At 55.4% G+C, this 20743-nt stretch overlaps 11 protein-coding genes across 11 annotated transcripts; 4 read left to right on the top strand and 7 right to left on the bottom strand.

Annotated features, from left to right (window-relative positions):
* Nucleotides 1-205: 205 nt before the first annotated feature.
* On the bottom strand, nucleotides 206-1000 carry KD926_002894 (uncharacterized protein; the record flags this gene model as incomplete). Its single annotated transcript, XM_053094466.1, has 2 exons — nucleotides 206-574; nucleotides 635-1000. 2 exons carry the CDS (start codon nucleotides 998-1000, stop codon nucleotides 206-208), a joined length of 735 nt encoding a protein of 244 aa, XP_052950771.1.
* Nucleotides 1001-1869: 869 nt separating this feature from the next.
* KD926_002893 (uncharacterized protein) lies at nucleotides 1870-3919 on the top strand (the record flags this gene model as incomplete). The annotated part of the gene is made up of 4 exons (XM_053094465.1): nucleotides 1870-2401; nucleotides 2460-2667; nucleotides 2845-2965; nucleotides 3017-3919. The coding sequence occupies 4 exons, from the start codon at nucleotides 1870-1872 to the stop codon at nucleotides 3917-3919; spliced, it is 1764 nt and encodes a 587-aa protein (XP_052950770.1).
* Nucleotides 3920-4419: 500 nt separating this feature from the next.
* KD926_002892 (uncharacterized protein) lies at nucleotides 4420-5343 on the top strand (the record flags this gene model as incomplete). Its single annotated transcript, XM_053094464.1, has 1 exon — nucleotides 4420-5343. One exon carries the CDS (start codon nucleotides 4420-4422, stop codon nucleotides 5341-5343), a length of 924 nt encoding a protein of 307 aa, XP_052950769.1.
* Nucleotides 5344-5742: 399 nt separating this feature from the next.
* Nucleotides 5743-7627, bottom strand: KD926_002891 (putative MFS transporter; the record flags this gene model as incomplete). Its single annotated transcript, XM_053094463.1, has 7 exons — nucleotides 5743-5965; nucleotides 6021-6121; nucleotides 6175-6294; nucleotides 6340-6601; nucleotides 6648-6949; nucleotides 7004-7101; nucleotides 7147-7627. 7 exons carry the CDS (start codon nucleotides 7625-7627, stop codon nucleotides 5743-5745), a joined length of 1587 nt encoding a protein of 528 aa, XP_052950768.1.
* Nucleotides 7628-8033: 406 nt separating this feature from the next.
* Nucleotides 8034-9311, top strand: KD926_002890 (Gfo/Idh/MocA family oxidoreductase; the record flags this gene model as incomplete). Its single annotated transcript, XM_053094462.1, has 1 exon — nucleotides 8034-9311. The coding sequence occupies one exon, from the start codon at nucleotides 8034-8036 to the stop codon at nucleotides 9309-9311; it is 1278 nt and encodes a 425-aa protein (XP_052950767.1).
* Nucleotides 9312-9436: 125 nt separating this feature from the next.
* KD926_002889 (Zn(II)2Cys6 transcription factor) lies at nucleotides 9437-11344 on the bottom strand (the record flags this gene model as incomplete). The annotated part of the gene is made up of 2 exons (XM_053094461.1): nucleotides 9437-10985; nucleotides 11049-11344. The coding sequence occupies 2 exons, from the start codon at nucleotides 11342-11344 to the stop codon at nucleotides 9437-9439; spliced, it is 1845 nt and encodes a 614-aa protein (XP_052950766.1).
* Nucleotides 11345-11759: 415 nt separating this feature from the next.
* Nucleotides 11760-13275, top strand: KD926_002888 (uncharacterized protein; the record flags this gene model as incomplete). The annotated part of the gene is made up of 2 exons (XM_053094460.1): nucleotides 11760-12371; nucleotides 12430-13275. 2 exons carry the CDS (start codon nucleotides 11760-11762, stop codon nucleotides 13273-13275), a joined length of 1458 nt encoding a protein of 485 aa, XP_052950765.1.
* Nucleotides 13276-13394: 119 nt separating this feature from the next.
* Nucleotides 13395-14027, bottom strand: KD926_002887 (cofilin; the record flags this gene model as incomplete). The annotated part of the gene is made up of 4 exons (XM_053094459.1): nucleotides 13395-13529; nucleotides 13586-13634; nucleotides 13689-13946; nucleotides 14002-14027. 4 exons carry the CDS (start codon nucleotides 14025-14027, stop codon nucleotides 13395-13397), a joined length of 468 nt encoding a protein of 155 aa, XP_052950764.1.
* A 672-nt stretch (nucleotides 14028-14699) lies between these two features.
* KD926_002886 (fungal specific transcription factor domain-containing protein) lies at nucleotides 14700-15768 on the bottom strand (the record flags this gene model as incomplete). The annotated part of the gene is made up of 4 exons (XM_053094457.1): nucleotides 14700-15057; nucleotides 15176-15411; nucleotides 15469-15582; nucleotides 15643-15768. 4 exons carry the CDS (start codon nucleotides 15766-15768, stop codon nucleotides 14700-14702), a joined length of 834 nt encoding a protein of 277 aa, XP_052950763.1.
* Nucleotides 15769-16334: 566 nt separating this feature from the next.
* On the bottom strand, nucleotides 16335-18011 carry KD926_002885 (thiamine pyrophosphokinase-related protein; the record flags this gene model as incomplete). The annotated part of the gene is made up of 3 exons (XM_053094456.1): nucleotides 16335-16713; nucleotides 17049-17918; nucleotides 17980-18011. 3 exons carry the CDS (start codon nucleotides 18009-18011, stop codon nucleotides 16335-16337), a joined length of 1281 nt encoding a protein of 426 aa, XP_052950762.1.
* Nucleotides 18012-18262: 251 nt separating this feature from the next.
* KD926_002884 (glycerol-3-phosphate acyltransferase Sct1) lies at nucleotides 18263-20395 on the bottom strand (the record flags this gene model as incomplete). The annotated part of the gene is made up of 1 exon (XM_053094455.1): nucleotides 18263-20395. The coding sequence occupies one exon, from the start codon at nucleotides 20393-20395 to the stop codon at nucleotides 18263-18265; it is 2133 nt and encodes a 710-aa protein (XP_052950761.1).
* Between the last annotated feature and the right edge of the window lie 348 nt (nucleotides 20396-20743).

Genomic DNA, 20743 nt, shown 5'->3' with positions numbered 1-20743 from the left:
TTGTATTCTAGCAATGTTTCGTGCTATCTCAATATATCGCCCTCCAGGCATGCAGCATAAATGCGTCGATTCCCCTTGCGATGTTATTCCCAAAGCGCGTAATCTGGAAAGTACCGGTCGTGAATTCTCCATGCGTAGTCGACTAACGCTGGAAAGCTCCGGATGATCCGCTGAGTCTCTGGAGCTCTTTAGCAGCGAGGCCACGTTAGAACAGACTGTTGATGAGAGAGAAGAGTCTGGTAACGTACGCGTAGCAAACCAGCCCCGAGGTGATAAATCCAAAGAGGACGGCGTCGGCCTCGGTGGGCGTCTCGCCGGCCCAGATCCAAAAGGGCGCCTCGGGATTGCTGCTCTTCGACCGGGCAGCCACGGCGGTGGCATTGAGGTTCTCCCAGATTTCCAGTCGGAAGACGGCAATTTCGTCGTCCGAGAAGGTCAGAGTCCCTTGGCCCTGCAGTGTGCGCGTGCTTTTACGGTAGATCAGATGGCCCACGAGCACCTGCAGGGGCCAGGGCAGGTCGGCCAGGATCTTGCCGCGCATGGTGTAGAAGTTCCGAATCCACTTTTCGTGGGACTAGATGATCGAAGGTCAACACCCGAGACAACCGATGCGCATTGTCCAGCAACATCCCACCTGGTAGAAATACAGCTTGTCCTCCAACAAGGCCTTCAGCGCCAGATCGTTGAGTTTCTCCGTCAGCGGAAGGTGGCCATCCAGGTCCGCCAGCACACCACCATGCATCAGCGTCTTAGTGATCAGGGTCGAGTCGCCGATAAACCGCGGTGTGCTGCCCCCCGAGGGGTCGTCGCTATCCGCAACCGCCACGTAAGGGATCTTCCCGCGGGGGGCGAGGCGCACGGAGCCCTGTTCGACCGAGTATGGCACTCCGGAGAAGCGCAGACGGGCTTCTAACTTGGTGACAAAGGGAGACCAGGTGTAACACCCGGTCTCGGGGAAGCCGCGAAACAGCGTGACGGACGGGACTTTGAAGGATTCCATGTCGTGTAGATCCAGCTGAATGACAATTCCTCACTGAGTAAGATGGAATCAAGCAATGGCTGCGTCCCGGGGACGGGTCGCAAGGGTCGCAATATGTACATCCCGTACGATGTATATCCTCGGCCTTCGGGCGTTCCGTGGCCGGTCGGGTGCCGACCGAGCGCGACCAGGATTTGGGGGCGTTATCAGCCTCGTATCGCACACGTTGGACTTGAGTGAAAAGGACGAAGATAAAGTGACTAGTGATAAACGAGTGATGCCTTGCTGGTACAGGTGAGTACCGAGTAGGCAGACGTCCAGCAGGGGCCACATAGGCGCGACGGGAATAGCTTCATCTTTCCGCTTTGGGGAATGCGTCCAAAAGCGCGTCGGTGTCCAACATTCCGGTCGACTCCTGTGATCCACAGACAGTAGATAGGCCACTCCTCGTGGCGTCTTCGGTTCTAGAACCGGGGCCGAAGTGTAGGAGGAAGAAGAAGGTGGAGGAAATCGAATCAAACAGAGAACGATGACTCAGCAGGACGTTGGTCACTGGTGATTGGCGGTCGATACCAAGACGGCCCCACCTGGATCAACTGCCTAATCGGGACCCGGCGGTGACTAATCCTCTGTCAACTTAAGTTAACTAACTAGTTATAGCTTTAGTTACTCCGTACGCCGTACTCTCCTCTGTACACAGACATCTCCCAAGTGGCTTGCTCCAGGGCTTCTGATTCATGGCTTTCCTTCTAGACTCCAACCTGTCACCCCGATGTAAGAATGTCGTCATCCATGGAACCATGTGAGAGGCATATAAAGCCCGCTCCTGCGACCTCAACTGCATCGTCTATCGTTCTGGCAATTCATCCATACCCTCACTATCCTGCACCATGTCCGCAAACCCCATCCAGGAATATGGCTTCACCCCCGTGCCGTCCTCGGCGGAGAAGCTGATCGACCAAGCCATGTGGCATCGCGGCACTCCCCCGGCGGCCCTCGTGTCGGCCACGCCCATTCCCGACACTCCTCTGGCGCATCGCATTCAGACCTACGCCCGAACGCACCTGCCCCAGCCCACCTTTCATCACAGCATGCGCGTCTATCACCTCGGACTGGCCATCAGGTCGCATTTCTTCCCCGAATGGCGCTTCTCCGACGAGACCTACTTCCTCGCCTGCGTGCTGCACGACATCGGCACGAGTTCGGAGAACCTTGGTGCCACGCATCTCAGCTTCGAGTTCTACGGCGGCTTCCTGGCCCTGGACGTGCTGCAGCGGGCGGATGACGGGTCCGAGGCATCGGCCGTCAGCCCCACGGCTCAGGCCGAGAGTGTCGCGGAGGCGATCATTCGGCATCAGGATCTTTGTCAGGTCGGGTCGATCACGGCCGTGGGCCAATTGATCCAGCTGGCGACCATCTTTGGTGGGTGGACCGTCCTCTCTCCGTCCAGTTGGACGACCCGGAACTGGCTAACGTGCAGCAGACAACACCGGCATGCATTCGCAGCTGGTGCATCCTGACACGGTCCGCGACGTCAACCAGCAGTTCCCCCGAATGCACTGGGGCGGCTGCTTTGCCAATACGGTGCGCCAGGAGATTCGGGTGAAGCCCTGGGCCCATACGACCACTCTCGGCGAAGACGAGTTCCCGGCCAAGATCTTGCGCAACCCTCTAGACGCCGAGTTTGAGTAGGTCGGGTTTCCGGGGTCGATGTGTCGTTCTAGTCCTATGTTCTCTAGTCCGTGAAATTGTCAGTATCCACACTCTTCTGTGCTTTTCCGGGCAGATTCTGTTTTCAGTCTCTCCGATTCCAAAATATAGCGTATCGTGGCTACGGTTGGAACCAGGCCAAAAACCTAAGCTAGGCAATGGCAAGTCGTGGTAGCATGTCTATACGTCAACAAGGGCCTCGGGTGGGAGTATATATATAACTCGAACCACGAGAGGAACGACTTCCCCATCCCACAATGTGACGATCGTGCAGAAGTACTACCATGGTTCAGACAAAATTATCATTAATCCATGAGTTTGATCTAGGGCCCCAAAAACCTTGCGAGCTCGGGGGCCGATGCCCGACTAGGAAAATGGGGACGTCATCAGGCTGGAGGCCTACAGTCCCGGAGCCGCGTCAGTCGGCGATGCCTGCTGCCACCACGGGCTACAAATACGACCTACGATCCGGATGGTTCTCGTCCATCGCGAGAACCATCATTGCATCTTGATCATGATCTTTTTAGTTATCTTGTCGTGACCATGGCTATTACGGAGCTGGCGCTCGTGCGTCTCAAGTCGCCCGACGACTCCACCACGCGGTCGGGAATGCTGGCCGCCATCGAAGCGCAGGCCGCCTACTCCACCTTCCCCGTTTATCTCCTCACTCAGATCGAAGACCCTTCCTACGTCTATATCGTAGGCGGATGGGCGTCGACGGCGACGCACATGCGGGACTGGATCGCCAGCGAGGCCAACCAGAGGCTGCTGACGGCGCTACAGGACCAGGTCGAGGTGTGCTGGATGATTCATGTGGACATTGACCCGGGCGACTGGAAACGAATTGCCCCGGCGGGCGCGAGTCGCCCAGACGCACCGGAGCCCGACGAGCGCGTGCCGCTGGACGCGCCGGTCCTGGCAATCGGCCGTTACTTCATCGCGGACGGTCGGAAGGAGGACTTTCGCCGCACCTTTGATGCGACGAAAAGGCACCTGCAGCAGTTTGCGGCGCCGCAAGCAGCACTCGGCGGATGGCGCATCGAGCCGCAGGAGACGACGGCAGGGGGAGCGACCAAGGAGGAATTCGTGCTATTGAGCGGCTGGACGGAGGTGCAGCAGCATGTGGACTTTGCGGAGTCGGCGGGATACCAGGAATTCGGACGGATCAAGGAGGCGTTGGAGGGAGCGGAGATCAAGCACGCGAGGGTGTGGACGAGGACGGACGGGTAGATGGAGAGAGAGAGAGAGAGCGGAAGAGGAAGGTATGGCTGCCGGGACAGGGCAGGTGGACCGAGCGCGGGTGACTCAGCCGCAGCCTGGGGCATCCATGGTTGATTTCCTTTTTGCCTTTTTGTTTGTTTCTCTTCTCTTCCTGTCTTCAACCTCCATCCACTTCATCATCATCTTCTGCCTTGTACGTACCGTCAACCCATCAACCCATCCAGATGGAGTCCTCTCGATCCCTCGCTCCACTTCGATGTAGAAAGGATCCAGTTCACCGCTGGCGAGCATCGCCAATAAGCGATCGGCGGGCTCCACTCGCCTTCTGTTTTTCTCATTTCCTCCCCCGCAGAGTCCATCCGTCGTCCCATTCCATCCCACAAGTCCCCCGATAGACATTCTTCGCTTTCCTTTATCTATCACATTGACTCTACTTCGGCCCTCTTCTTCGCGGTCCTCTCTCTTTTCCCTCTCCTCCCTTTCCCCTCCCCTCCCTGTCGCTGGTCCACATGTCCTCGAACAGCTCGGCCAGTCCTGGACATTGGATCACCGGCAGCTACACCGGCGACAGCGATGGGGTGCGCATCGCCATCGCCACCTTCGTGGCCGTCGCCTGGTACAACGTCATCGAGCTGATCAACCTGATCTTCTTGACCTTCAAGCGCTACCAAGGGCCCTACTTCTGGAGTATGCTGGTCTCCGCCATCGGCGTCCTGCCCTACTCCGTCGGCTACCTCATGAAGTTCTTCGCCCTGACCCCGGTCACCTGGTTGCCCATCACCTTGCTGACCGTCGGCTGGTGGATGATGGTCACCGGCCAGTCCTTCGTGCTGTACTCGCGCCTGCATCTGGTCCTGCGCGACCTGCGCGTGCTGCGCGTCGTGCGCACCATGATCATCCTGAACGTCTTCTTCCTGCACGTCCCCACCACCGTCCTGACCTACATGGCCAACTTCAACACCTCGCCCACAACCGTGCGCGGCTACGACATCATGGAGAAGGTGCAGCTGACCGGTTTCTGCCTACAGGAGGTCATCCTGTCCGGCCTGTACATGTGGGAGACCAACCGCATGCTGCAGCTGAATCCCGACCGCGCCACCCAGAAGACCATCCTGCAGCTGTTCGCCGTCAACCTGGTCTGTATCCTGATGGATATCGCCCTGATGATCATCGAGTTCCGTAACTTCTACATCTACCAGACCACCCTGAAGGCCACCATCTACAGCATCAAGCTCAAGCTGGAGATCGCCGTCCTGGGAAAGCTGGTCTTCATGGCGCATCAGCACGTCTGGCGCTCTCCGTTCCCCGCCGGACCTGGCCGCACGCCCTCCTTTGTCGACGCCGCCCGCGTCGCCTCCGATCTGCATCATCCCGCCCCTTCGCCCAAGTCCGGTCCGGCACAGCTCGATGACCTGCACGTCGACGTGCGATGAGGTCGGATGGGCCCCTTTTGACTGATCCTTTTCTTGGCCCCTGCCTCCGCCCGTCGCGGACCAGAGGCCGGACAAGTCAACGGCCGTGCGGATGAAACGTATCATTCCGATCGCCAAGCATCGCCCCCTTGCAGCCAAGGGGGCGAATGCCAAGTCCATTCGACCCGGGCGGGCACGGCGGTTGCCCCCTTCTACTGGGGAGAGAGATCCTGAGGCAACGTCTGCGCAAGGCATGGCTTGGCGCCCCCCCCCCACCAACTGACGAGACGCACTTCATGACGTTCACGATATCCATAGAGCTTCTACGATAATATACTAATTCCAATGCCAATTACATCGACCGTAATCCCTGGGGATCTTGTCTTCCCAAACTACCCCTCTTTCTGTTGCTAGCCTGGTTTAGTAAACAAAAATGAAGTCCTCGTTTTTCAAGTCCGTAGTATCGAGGAAACCCTTGTCCTCAGCCGCTGGCGGCGTCACGTCCTCCAACTCCACGGCCTTACCGGCCTCCCGCTTGTCTTGCGTCATCATGGACTCGTCGACAATCCGGGCCGATTTGCCCAGCGCCTCGCGCTTCTTCGCGTGTTTCTTGTTCAGGAAGACAAGATACAAGTTCGTGATTCTATGAAGGTGAGTGAGTGAGCGAGAGTTTCCACGGGACGATGAACGGCGCTTACATGGCGATCCCGGCGACAATCACAAACAGAATCAAATTCGAGATCAGTCCCGGCCGGTACAAGGGGGCCTGCGAGGTGGAATACAGCTGAGGGCCGATGACCTGCGCTCGTTAGTCTCGCATCCCCATAGGTCATAGTTGAAACCGATCCTTACATTCCCCGTACACATGCCGATCAGCACCACCGCCGAGGTGCATTTTCGCTTCGTGTCGCCGGCGGTGTTCTGCGCCTCCCATGCGTAGACCAAGGGCGTGATGGCCGCCAGGCAGGAGACCTGTTTCGTTAGACGTATGTGGGTAATGAAGAGCGAGCCACGTACCAGATAATATCCGAACAGCAACACCCCCTTCTGTTCTCGCGGCACGACAATCATCAGCAAGGTGCCGACGGCGGCGATCATGGCAAAACCGACAATGACTAGTCCTTTGCGTTGGAATCGCGTCGCCAGCCAACCGCCGCCCAGGATGGCCACCACCTGGATGACGCCGAAGGGGATGTTGAAGAGGATGGTTTGGAAGGCATTGTACCCGAAAGACTTGATGATCAGGTTGCCGAAAGTGCTGATACCACCACTGGGGATCCTGGGGGTCGTTAGCGCTAGTTTCCGGGGCTGTACGGAGGACCTACGAGATCGCAACGATCAAGAAAAACCAACACCACGTCTTCATATCATACAGCGTCTCCCGGGCGTGGTCCCAGCGCCATTGCCGCGAGATGATCCCCATCTGATTGGCCCGCAGCCGTTCGACTGCGATGACCTTCTCGCGTTCGTTGAGACATTTCGCTTCCATGGGCGAGTCAGGCATAAGAAGCAGCACGACAAAGGCGTAGGCCACTGTCAGCAGCCCACAGAACATAAAAATGATCTGATACGAGAAGAGAACGTCGCTGTGAATGTGCCCGAGCCCGTAGGTGAACAGACTTCCCACCTGCAACCGGGATATCAATATCGCTAGGATTCAAGGCCGGGGACGTATACTTACAATGAAGGTCACGCCGTTCATCATGTTCCACCAGGCTGTGCGCATCGTCTGCTCACTTCGGCGCCACCACATCTGGGTGACGGCAACGCATGACGGGGCTGAAGGTCAGCCAAACTTCACAGCATTGGTGGGTGCGAACATACCGATCATCGCCTCGAAGGACCCCAAGGCGAATCGAAGGCCCAGGAGACTTTTGAAATCGGTGCAAGCAGCCATGATCGTCAAGGAGCTTCCCCAGAGGAAAATAGCAGACCCAATCAGCTTGCCCGTGGGTGCTTTGACGAGCAGAAAGGCCGCTAGGGGCTGCATTACCAGCTGGGCCAAGTAGAGGATGGATCCCAACCAGGAATACTCCTGACCCTGGAGGTTGGCGTCCTCCACAATGCCGAAGATGGAGACGTAGGAGAGAGAAGACTTATCGAGCTGTTGGAAGAAATAAGCACCAAGGATTAAAGGCAGGATGCGTCGATCGATGCGTTTCAACACTGCTTTCTCTTCCTCCACGGTGAACGTATGATGCTCCCCGACACTGGCGAGGAATTGAGCGGCCTTTTCCGTGGTGGGATCCCGGCCATTCTCGACGGGTTCTACCGTGATGGCATCCTGCGAAGTGGGATGGGCCATGCTGGACTGAGACAGACAGGAATAAAGGAGAAGGCGAACTTCTTGCGTTGTCTCTGATCACCACCACTGCCGGTCCACTCCCGGTTATATACAGGCCACCGGACTGGAATGTCCCGACCACCAGCATGATTTAGAATAGGCTGTAGGGTAAATGGCAAGTGGTATCACGCTCTGATCGGCGCACATCTCTGGGTTCACCCCCACGTCCCCCAGATTTCTCCGCATTGACAGCCTTCGTTATGATTGACGGAAAAAAAGAAGCCTTGGCTGTCATCAGCCAGGGCTGCGATCTGCACCTCGGGCCAAAACAGCCCGACGCCTCTTATATACGCGCCACGGAGCTTGTCATTCCTGGCATTGCCATAATCCTTGGACGCGCTCGTCAGTTACAAAACTACCCGCCAAGATGAAGAGATACGCCATCGTGGGCACGGGCGGTCGTGCGATATTCTTCTACTCAGCCCTTGTCACCGACTTTTCTTCTACGGCCCAGCTGGTGGCCTTCTGCGACAGTAATTCCACTCGCATGGCGTATGCCATCTCCCGCCTGGAGGCACTGGGTCACGCCGCCGTCCCCACGTACCTCGCCAGCGATTTCGACCGCATGATCCAAGAGACCAAGCCCGATGAGATTATTGTCACAACCATCGATCGCACGCACAACGAGTACATCGTGCGAGCTCTGGATCAGGGCTGTAATGTCATCACCGAGAAACCGATGACAATCGACGCCCCGCGCTGCCGACAGATTCTCGACGCCGTTGACCGGACCGGAGGGCGCGTGCGTGTCACCTTCAACTATCGCTACGCGCCGCACAACACGAAGATATACGAGCTTCTCTCGTCGGGAGCGATTGGTCAGATCAACTCGGTGCATTTTGAGTGGATGCTCAACACGTCGCATGGGGCCGATTACTTCCGGCGCTGGCATCGGGACAAACGGAACAGCGGCGGCCTCCTGGTACACAAGTCGACGCACCACTTCGATCTGATTAATTTCTGGCTGCAGAGCCACCCCGAGACGGTCGTCGCCATGGGGGACTTGCGGTTCTATGGGAAGGAGAACGCAGAGAAACGTGGGGTCACCAAATTCTACTCGCGCGCTCATGGGAGCGAAAACGCCCGCGACGACCCGTTCGCTTTGCAATTGGATCAGAATGAACAACTGAAGGCGATGTATCTGGACGCCGAGAAGGAGGATGAATACTATCGGGACCAGAGCGTTTTTGGGGACGGGATCAGCATCGAAGACACGATGGGTGTGATGGTGCGGTATCGTTCTGGTGCCGTGCTAACCTACAGCCTAACCGCGTACGCCCCGTGGGAGGGCTTCCGGGTTTGCTTCAACGGCAGCCAAGGACGACTAGAAGTGGAGGTGGTTGAGCAGTCGTATGTCAACTCGGGTGGTGAGCAGTCTCTGGAGGGCGCTCTAGAGAGCCGATCTATCCTGCTTCGCCCAACTTTTGGGAAGCCAGTCGAGATCGAGGTACCACACGGATCGGGGGGCCATGGCGGAGGCGATCCACAGCTATTGAATGATATATTTGGAGATGCACCGGTGGATCAGTGGCGCCGAGCTGCCACACATATTGATGGGGCGCGTTCGATTCTGACGGGCATCGCTGCGAACCTCTCGATGCAGAGAGGGGAGCTTGTTCGAGTGGACGATATTTTAAAGATCTAAATCATATATGGCTGCCTATTGGCGAAAGATCAGTGAGGCGCCATCGGGATCATTCTTTAATCCGACTCTATGAGATGGAATTCGTAATTGCCTTCATAAATCTGTTGCTCATACCATCGGACGTCTTAAGAGCACGACAACCCACGTGGAAGTGTAAATGGAGGCGTCAGACGCTCTAGAGTCAGCGCCACCACGTGGTGAACGAGTTTTCTTTCCTCTCCACTACCACACCAGCGAGAGTATTGAATGCAATTTCGTGTATGGGCCCCCACTGGCATAAGAGAAAAGTCAACGACACGATTTTCCTCCCGTGGAACACATCCTGGGCGAGACCATAATTCTGTCGCCCGAATCTCACTTGTCGAATCCGGGGTTTCCTCCAGCACGATGAGGGCAGCAAGCAGCCCAGCGGCCGAAGCACCTACATATAGGCTTTGTCGAGGAGGCCCGCGGAGCTGCAATTCCAGAGCCTGCCGACGCAGTGACGGAATCCGACATTTCAGCGCTGTGACAAAAAGCGGCATCGCAACGCCCATGTCGAAAACAAAGGGGGGTTGATGACCGTCTTCCATAGCTGTGGCAGTCAGGGCCACCGGAGCATGGGCCACGATCTGGGCAAACTCTGACTCGTAAGCATCATACACAGACTCGCTGAGACTAAGGCAGGTTTGAGTAGATAGGAGGAAGGTCGTGTATGTAATCAGCAACGACGCGATAATCCCCTCGTGCAGGGCAAGAGGGCCAGACTTTGGGTTAGAGCCATCGATGTATCGAGCCACCTCATCCATCGACTTGAATCGTTGATACCAAGCCACGAACTTGTGTTCCAGGGAACTTTGGCGTGAGCGAAACATGTCTCCTGGCCCAGCAGCTTGTCTCGTATTGGCATCATGACGAACCGCTTTCCAGTCGTCGTCCAGGTTCTTCCATCTCGTCACTAGAGCGTAAAGCGTATCTCGAGCAGCACCCAAAGAGACATGCACATCTTGGACGTTGGCGAGAATCGTACTGTGATCGGGTAGGTATGAAAGGCCTCCCATCATCTGAGCCAATGGGCCCAGACGTTCAAACACGCCTGCCGCCAAGCCCAGTGGGACAAAGTGCTTCAAGCGCTCGGTCGATGCAGAAAGAATTAACCGCATTCCATGACGGTACAAGGCCATGACTGCCTGCACATTGCCCTGTAGGACCTCAATACACAGGAAAAGGACGCAACTAACGAGGGCGACGGCGAGATCGGCTTTGCCTCGCAGAATACGGGACTGAATGCTCGTCAGTGAGCGGGAGTACCAGCCCAAGCCCTCCTGCTGGGATCGAGTTCGCGGAAGAAGCGCCTGGCCGAGGGACTGGGGCAGACCAGCCTGTAGGTCAACGGGAAAGCGATAGAAGGTACTCAGCGCCACCACGGCGTCCCAGACTGCCGGCTCCGAGCGCGAGATCTGGAGTACCGCGCCTCGCCAAAAGGAGAGGTCCAAGGCATCCGAGAGAGCAGGAGCGGCACGATAGTAGTAATACTCGAATGCCCGTCGTTCCCGCTGCACGGGAGAAGTCTCGATCGAGTACGCTCGAGGTGCTGGATGAAGTGCCATTAGGGCGACGTAGTCGCATTTGCGGCCAGTGCTTGAGCATCGATGGCATTCCGGTCGTTCTTCCCCACATTTGACGCGACGAGTTCTTAGTTCCCGGTGGTCAGTTAGTGGGTTGTGGTTGTGGATAGGGGGAAAGAAAGGCATTTACCTGCATGTTCGACAACCGGACTTTGATCGCATTCTCGCTATGGAGCCAACAGGAGACATGCCGACTTGCTGCACGTCGATTGGCGTCGCGTGCAGGAAGAGCGAGGGCGAAATAAAGTCGGTAAAGTCCATCGAGACTGGAGAGAGAGAAGATGAGCCCAAACAAAGGCGCTGACTGGCTAGTTCGCTTAATGACGTCAGACGCCCAACACGGGCTGGCGCCGCTGCCTGAGGCTCACCGGACAGCAAGTATAGAATTCCGGAGTAGACGATACATACAAGATATTTCAGCACCATCAGCACCAATGAACTGAGACACGGCCCACTTGGGACTTTCTGGACTTGTTCACGCACTAGTACTCTGTAGGCAGGCTGAGGCTCCACCGGTGAGGAGTTGGGGCCAAATCCTGCCACGTTCCCCAATGGAGGTACTAGCAGTCCGTCGTGCCTTCATTTCCCTTATTTGACATTTCCTGTGGTATAGCGTGTTGGATTCTGATACAAGGTCTTCGCTAAGCTTTGGAGTCGGCCTAACAACATAATTCGGCGCTGTGTGATGGTCTATCGAGGCCGGCCCAGCGCTGGTTGCGGACGGTGCCGAAGTCGCCGATTGAAGGTGTGGCTTCTTCCCTATTCCTGAAACGCTGACCAGCGTTCCAAATACTAACTGAAAATCGAGTGTGACTTGAAACGGCCCTCCTGCTCCCAGTGTATGCGTGCTGGCTGTCAATGCGCCGGTTATCGTGATCCAGAAGCGATTCGCTTCCATGATGAGAGCCAGCGGATCACAGAAAGGGCTTGTCGGCGTGATGGGATCGACGCTCTGACCCTTATATCGCGGCCGACCGACCAAATTGAATCCCTCAGCATCTCTATTCACGAGCGTGCCGCTAACTTTATCTTCACACACTATGTGCGCGGAGGTTCAAGCCTACCGGCAGGTAGTCTTGTCTTTTTGACCGACTTACTACCCATAGACAATGGTAATCTGTTAACTCCGGCCATTCATGCCTTAGGACTGGCATCTCTGGCGAATATTCATCGGCCGCCCCGGCTGGTGCTCGCCGCACGGGCAGAGTATAGCGTTGCCCTGGCGGCGACGAACGCGGCGCTACGGGACCCGCGGTGCTGCCGAACCGACGCCGCCGTTGCGGCCGTCATTCTGCTGGCCATGTATGGTGTTGTGACGTGTCAGAGCACGTCAATCATCAATCGTTGGTTGAGTCATGTAGACGGTGCGACGAAGCTGCTGGAGCTGCGTGATTCATCGCAGCTGGACCGCCCAGCTGGCCTGGACATGTTCAGTCAGCTCCGCCTTCAGATCGTACGTGACATGACGCCTTGAATGCGGGAGGAGCGAATGCTAATGTGTCTATAAACAGGTCCTTGGTAACCTCTATCGCCGGCAGTACACGCCGGAGTGGCTTCTTGATATCTCACATGAGGCCATATCCCATCGCACGTTGGTGGATCGTGCGCAGGACGTATTCTTCGTTCTCTTTGCGCGCGTGGGAAACCTTTGCGCTGCCTTGCGCGATGGATCGCTCCGAGACCCGGGCACCGTATTGCAAACAGCCGGACAGATTGACGCCGAGCTCGTTCAGTGGGCGCGAACTGTGCATCCGAGCTGTAGATTCACGCGATGCAACGTGGCCGACGCCCGCGAGTCGGGTCTCTGTCTACCGCCAGATGTGACCCAGTATCATGTCTATCCCGACATTTCCGCCCATCATCTATGGAATAACTACCGTATTGTGCGTCTTGTGGTGCACGAGATGACCATCAAGTTCTGTGAGCAACTGCAGGTCTACCTGGGCACTTTACATCCCGAACACGCGTGGACCTGTATGCAAAGCGTTGCCATCTCACGGGACTTGGTCGCAGAGATCTGCGCCAGTGCGCCTTGGGTTATGGGCACTGGCGATCAACAAAATAGCTCCCCCGCTGCCGGTATGTACCGCCTCATGTGGCCGTTATTCATTGTGGCCAATTCGGTAGTCTGCGACTCCGAGACATGGGCGTGGATTGTCCAGTGCCTGGACCGAATCGGTTATCGTGTGGGCATATATCAGTCTTTGACTCTGGCACAGATTCTGCGCAACGGACAGCGAGATCTCCGGAGCGTTGAGCCCGACCCGGAAGATACCATGTTGCATGAGAAATCGATGCGACGCGGTCGAAGAGTTGGAGTGGGAGTGAAAGAAGTAGCTACAGTCTGGGGTGAATGAACCGACATTCGGAAAATTCATTGTCTAGATCTCTTCTACTCAGTTTCACCACAATAAAATCATGCACAGCAGCTTCATAATTGCCATCCATCTCCAACCTTCCCGCACACACGTTATGGTTATACTCTCCCTCCGCTTGCTTGGTTCAATACATTCTTCCATTCCAACTCGTCGGCACTATCCGCATGGATAAAGATCTTCAAATTCAGCGCATTCTTCAGTTGTTCGTTGGTGCTGGCATACATCATGCACAGCTAAATAAAGGTTAACTTCTCAAGCATTGGACCGTAGCAATTGAGACAACAAATACCTTCAATGGGGTGTTCTGTGGGACCCATGTGAAGAAGACCGTCTTGGCCCTGTGTATATCTTGGTCAACTCACATGCAGTCGGTTTCCCAGGCGAGCTCTTACCTTTTCCCATCTTGACCAAGATCATACTCTACGTCGTATACCCCGTACCTCGGCATCGGTCGTCCTTGACCATCTACTGCCGATGATAGCTTCCGACGAAAAACCTCGTAATTAGGCTCAGAGGAGGAATCTTCGACCACCACAGACGATTCATCATCGGCGATTCTGAAAATCAAATATTGGAGCTTATTGCAGCCACGTCCACTGCGTAGGACTTGGAATGCGTCGAGACATTCGTCGGTGATACTCACACTATGCCTAAGATTAATATCTTCTGACAACATTTCACGGAACGGTAGGAGACTTGACGTACCCTGAAGGGATCTTGATTGAACACATGATTAGTTCGCGTTGCGTCTTCTTCGTACCTGGGGACAAGAGTAACCTACCGACATATTTTCGCCTTTGGAGACTCTTCAAACAGTTTTTGTCAAAAAGCCGGGATCTGGGTGAAGGAGAGAGTTCTCTTTCTGCTGATGCTTGTCCGTGGCACGTTGGGTTGGCGAGGATGATAAGGCGGACTCTAGGCAAGGCAGCTATGTTTTTGTGAAAGGATCCGCCAGAACTGAATGGAAAGAAATTTGGAAATCAAGGCTTCCATACTACACAGTGCGAAAATAAGGCCACGTCATACTGGCCAGTCAACTATTTCATACTTCATGATCATCTTGCTGTCCCAGGCCGACACTTTCTATGCCCTCGGTTCCGCGAGTCCGCGCCACGCGATAAACCCACCGAGGGTTCGAGTCTTTAGATTCACATTAGCGTCGTGTTAATCTTCCTGTTCAAAGAATTGACTGGCTGGTGCCTACTTTGGGTCCCTATCTTTGGTAGGTCATACGTATTTGAGTTGCAATTAGTTTATGTATTTGATGATGAATATTGTACGTGGAGAATACTTCGTGGCTTGCTGGCTCGCAATACTAGCGTGATGTTAAGGGACTCATCAATTAGAGGATCTGCAGGTCTCTATTTAGTACAGAGGCGGCCCTGGTCTATGGCGTGGAGTATCTATTCGCTGAAGCCAAATGAATCCATTCCCAGTGGCTGTCCACTTGCCCAACTTCCCAGAATGGACGTCATGTCGTTGGCCTCTGCGGCCGTCAGATAATCGACTGTTTCTGAGTCGAAGACACCCTGGATTGACTCTGGATGAAAGATAGACGTTTCGCCGACACCATTGAGGAACCGAAGCGTACCGTCGCAGTCAGTATATGTCCCAAAATGAAAGCCGTGGGTCTGCATAAGACCTCGGGCCAGTCGCGCAAAGGTCGCACATATTTGGTAGAGGCGCTTGCATGCCCGGGACGCCGAACGAATGCGCTCCAGCGATGATACTACTTGATCCAGAAGCTCTAGATCCGACCAGCTATTCGCGGAAGTAGCATGCAGGAAAATTACCAGAAAGGGCGTGAAGGATGACGATGCCAACATTCTGTGAGTATTAGGGCACGATCTACTCTTATAGAAGGTATTTCATATCTCACCAATTGGCATATTCGACACTCGAAAGGTATCCCGGTACATCATAAGCAGGCATACAATCAAGATACCCATATAGAGCCAATCGAGCTGCCTTGAGGCAATCTGAATTGATATCCGAGCCAGACCCAGATGTGGATGACGCTCGCAGGGTGGATGTTAGACTGGAGTAGTAGAGAATGTCCCAGTTTTTTCGCGACAGCTGATAGATTTGTGGGTAATTCACTTGGCTTCCATCGATCTAGGGCGGGCGTTATTATTTGGACGCCCTCTGAAGACAGGTGAATCTGATACCTACCCGCTTTAGCTCGAAAAACCATCGGTGGAGCTCGGTAGCCAACTCCCTGATGTGCTGGGCTCGTACAGCTGGGTCGGCTGCCAGTGCCACGGTAGAATATAGCCGACCGTATATCTGGCCTTAGAGCCGAGCCATCTTGATGCCCATGATGAAGGACTCATCCCACGGTCTAACAGCGGGGTCTGCGGAGATTTCCGGATGACGTGTATCGATTTCAATATCTTGCAGATACAAGGCGCGTCCCATGAGCAAGGCGACATTCCGGTCAAACGTGTAGACGGTCCAGAACAGTCGACGCATGTTTTCGGCGTGGGCTGCGAGCCTGTTCTAATACATGGTCTCGCGATGGTACCCCAGTATTTGGAGGTTCCTTGCCGCTGCCCCAAACATTGTCGAGGATAGTAAAGGGTTTCCCTGATCCTGGGATATGATTCCCTGCTCAAAGTCAGTGGCTCGTGCCTCAACATCTTCAGAGGGATAGGAGCAGCACCAACCCCTAGGGCTAATGAGAAGATATTTTCAAACCGTGGCACGACTAGGAGTTCATATGTCTCGATTCCAAGGCTGAAATTTTTTTGGCACGTCTCTGCGTACTTTTTGAGATCAAATGCCTCACATAGGGGGTCTTTTAGGAGGATGAATTCACAAAGGAAGATGTATATTACCCCGTGCATACTGGTAAGCTCACCCAAGGAAACAGCATCAGTAGGAAAGTAGACTTTTTGACATATCCGCTCCACCCAGTCCGCGTCATTCAAGAGATAGGACGAGAGGAAAACAGGCGGTTGCACTGCCGAGGTCGTCAGCGACACACAACGGATCGTTTTTTACAGCGCGCACTCGTTCTTGAACACGGAATCTTACCTTTAATCTTTCGCAAGATAGCCACGATGAGCTTGACTGGAAGCAATGTCATCTGCCCTGCCGGTTGGGGGCCGACATTTGCGAGAGAACCGGTAGTCATTAAAGGTAGTGGATGGTCGGAGAAGGTCCTGGAGATGACGGAAGGACGCATCAAAGTTTGACCCGTCGACTGTGCCGTCCGAGTAGTTTGTTCCCTGGAACGCTTCGGTTGCTTGAATAGATTGGTTTGCAAAGGAAGAAGATCCCTTATACACCGCGACTGTGTCCGCGTGAGATTCTGCTTGAGGGCGAGGGTCCGGCGCCGCTCCGACACTTTTGCGGCCACGTAGCTCCACCTCGACTAGGCGAAGACGCTCCTCCAGATGCTGGGCATGCTCTTGCCTAGAGGAATTACAGCAACGAGGTGGAATTTATCATGAGCTGTGTATGGCGCAATCGTTGGACAGAACAGTATAATACTTGTTTTAACATTCAAGCTCACGTGTATATGCTTCTGTGAGAGAGATTGACATAGCTTGTATTCCCTTTCTATGACCCTTTAACTAGATTTGACTACGGACCACAATTCAAGGAGAGAGGAAAATGTAACAATATAAGAACGTCCTTGTTCAACACTGCTTGCTTTATGACATCGAGCCAATCCGTAAAGTATGCACGTCTATCATGTTAACGGAGCAGTGGAAATCGGGAACTCCAGTCGACGATGAAGTCGTGACACGATTTCCAGAAAGTCCGGATCGTTCTCCGGGGTCAGAATGCCATGTCGAATGAAAAAGTCCACTAAGACAATCGCGCTATTAGGTTTAAATTCCCCTCTTTTCAGCGCCTTTCCAACCTCGTCAACGGTCCATAGGTGAAACTCTTCCACCTCTGAATCTCCAGGCTCTGGGATTGTATTGGCATCGAGCTTCAACTCATAGACATATTCCACCTCGGGCTGCAGCAGTCCATCTGCGCCGCCGGACTGAGGCCCTTGAACACAATAATACGACAGATACCCTGCAGCCCGTAGGCCCTTTTCCAGCACCGACTCTGGCAAAGAGGCTTCCTCCACTGCTTCTCGCACGACTGCATGCCCGGGTAATCGACCAGTTCCGAGTCCGCCGGCGGCCGTACTATCGAGCATACCAGGATATGTCTGCTTAGACCTCGACCGTCTCCCGATCCAGATACGAAGGCCATGCTCGTCTTCCATGTAGCACGTCAACTGAACCCCATAGGTGACTATACCAAAGAGAGCGCTGCCCGACCGTTCTATTTCCAGCAGCGTCTCCCCCCTTGGTCCGTAGACCGGGAAGGTCTCGTTTCGCCAGCCTTTGAGAATGGAGAAATCGTCCATTTCCGCCATCTGGTGCATAGTCTGGGCCAGCAGTTCAGATCGCACGGAGGCTATTCCGGGGTATTCTGACCCCAAAGTGGCGGTCTTGTTGACGTGGTCTATGGTCCAGCCATCGGGCCATTGGACATTCTGTATAACGGTGGCGGGAATGTGGCCGAGAAGCCGGTCGCAATCACTGACGCGGAACTCATAGAACTGCTTTTTGGCCTCGTGGTACAGTTGGGGGCTGTCTGCATAGTAAGGGAAACTAACAGCGTGTCAGTCGCAAAGGCCACCACCGGCAGGAAAAGAAAACTTGCTTGTCGCACTGTCGGACGAGATCAAGGTAGGATTGCGGCATGATGGTCGGAAGGTGTTACGGAGGGATCAAGCGACTGGGCATTAACGACCCATAGTGTGTGAACTAGTCAATAGTATAATGTCAGGCCAGTCAGCATAAGAGAATCGCATAAACAGAATAAATTTTGTGCAACGGAATAACTCCGGCCGATGCTAGTTATCGTCTGACGTCATCTATCAAGGCTCATCGTTTTCTATATACAGGCATCGTGCAACATCCACCCACTCGCTCTGTCTGCCATCACGTCTTCATTACTGCGTTTTCTTCTCCTCGCCATCGGTCGTATTTCCCCCGCTGGACGCGCCGTCCACCACCACCGCATCCTCATCCGGGTCATACTCGGCCTTGACGCGTGCACGGCCACGCTCTTGCATGGAATCGCGGATGCGACGATTGACCTCGCCCAGGTCCTCTTTGGACCCGATCGTCAAAGGCTTGAGAAGGGTCTCATGTAAGCGATAGCTGCCGCTCTGGGATCGACTGTGGCCGCTGCCAGGGCGGCTGCGGCTGCGACTTTCGGGCTCGCTGGGCGGCATACTCTTCAGATGGGACCGGTACGCGCTGTCGTCCTGCGCGTGGCCGTGTGGGACCAGCTTCTCCGTCTCAAAGTCGGGGAAGATTTCGGGGGCGAAGGTATCGATTGTGTCCACCACGCGCGCAGACAGTTCCTGGCGCTGGGCGCGCAAATGGGCCAGGGAGTTGTGGGACCGCGGACTCAGGGCCACCAAGAGCGGCGGCAGAGATTTCAGCACGTCGATACCGATCTCGCCGATTCGCAAACCGGCGAAGGAGACCGAGATCATCAGGCCGAAGAAGAAGACGGCGAAGACGGCCAGGGGGATCCAGTCGGGCACGTAGGTGCCGGCATTCGCCCACCAAGGCGCGGTCGTTGCGTAATGTCCGCCTTTACGGCAGTACGTCAGCCAGATCGTCCCCAGCGCGGTATACCAGGTATACAGGGTGGGCGCCAATCCCATGGCGACGAGGATCTTCCAGGTGCCAACCACGTCGCGGCCCTCGAGCTTGACGACGGAACCAGCCAGAGCCTTCCGTTGCTTCTTGACGGAGATGATCTTGGTCGTCACGAACACGGGCCAGAAGAGCGCGACCGACGGCAAGGTGCCCACGGCCAGGGTCAACAGTTCGCCGATGCGATACAGCAGCGTGCCCAAAACCAACCACCAGGGCCGGTGCTGCACATCGCCCCATTCGACCTGGTGGTCCAGGATGCCCAGCGCGCGCAGTCGTCGGTTGTAGTCGGTGACTGCCTTTTTCAGCTCGACCACCTTGCGCTCGTCCTTGAACTGCGTGTAGCCCTTGAGGAGCCGGCGGTTCAATTCGATGACCAAGGGCAAGGGTAGCTTCATGCGCAACGGCTTATAGAGTCGTCTAGTGGCTTGGATGAGGGCGAGGGTCTCGTGGTCGGGCGCCTGTTGAGTCACAGCCGTCAGGGCTTCCTGGATGGTCTCCAGCAGCGATCCCACGGCATTGCGCTTGGAGTTTCCGCCGGCCTTAAACGCCTCAATCTGGTCAGGGTGCACATGTACGGGGTTGCCAAATTCGACGACGGCGCGCGAGCGGAATTTGTTGGGATGGAAGTAATTCATGCCGCAGGGGATGATCGACAGGCCACAGTCGGGTTCTCGAGCCAGCGCCCCCAGCGCGATGATCGCCGCGCCGGCTTTCAAGGGGAGCAAACTCGGGCGATCGTGACTGCCACCCTCGGGGAAGATGCCGATACAGCCTCCGGCGCAGAGTTCCTTGTAGACGGCGTCGAACATCTTGCTCTGGTCGATGTGCGGCGCCACCTTGAAGGAGGTACCCTCCCGCAGCCCCTTGTACAAGGGATGGTCCAGTGCAAATTCTTTGAAAGGCTTGCGCAACCGTATTTCGTGAGGGCCCAAGATCTCGGCAATGGCCTGCTGCTCCGGGCTGGTCTTGCCCACGCGAGGCAAGATGATCGCGCCGCCCTCCATAAACTGATCGGTGGTAAAATCAGTGTCGCTACCACAGAGCAGAGTCGGATCGCCCTCGGGGTCGGGCAAGTAGACAGTCCCGGGTGCGGGCTTCACGTTGTCCATGGCGCGCACGACGGGCAAAGCACCCATGCAGCCCGCCATGGTGCCGATGTAAGGCTCGCGCATGGACTTTTCCGCGATGAGAAACGACGTGCGACGATCGGCATGATGCTTCAAGATGCGCATCAACAAGATAGAATCAACGAACTGGTTAGCATGAGGCGCGGCGACAATGATAACGGGGCCTCGCTTAGGGATGCGCCAGGCACCGCGCGAGTAAACCTCGCGAAAGAAAATGTCCAGGCATAGCGTAAAGATCCAAATGCCCAGATCATAGAGCCAGGGGATCATGTACCGCTGGGCCATGATGGGCAAGGCGTGGCGGAGGGGGAGTTGGAAGATGGAAGATGGACAAACAGGCTCCCCCGAAAATCCCAATCGGGAAAAAATGAGGTCAAACCGTCGCCGGATGCGTCGCTTCCGGCCCGATCGGGTCGCGTATCGGGGGATCCTATATCCGGTATCGGTACCGTTGGTCTACGCGTCCGCTGCCGCTCGGGGAAAGCATTCTCCGGTATGGAATTACCGTACACCGCACACCTGAGGCAGCCACTTTGGACACCCAGTCTGGACCGGAACAAGTACATACGGAATATTCCTGACAACATCGAAATCACCGTTTCTGTGACTCTCCGATAGTCAGAATCCTGATCC

Source organism: Aspergillus affinis, assembly GCF_023601865.1.
Source record: "Aspergillus affinis strain CMG 70 chromosome Unknown NODE_164_length_64646_cov_89_757852, whole genome shotgun sequence".
NCBI lineage: Eukaryota > Fungi > Ascomycota > Eurotiomycetes > Eurotiales > Aspergillaceae > Aspergillus > Aspergillus affinis.
This window is presented reverse-complemented; position numbering and strand designations above follow the sequence as displayed.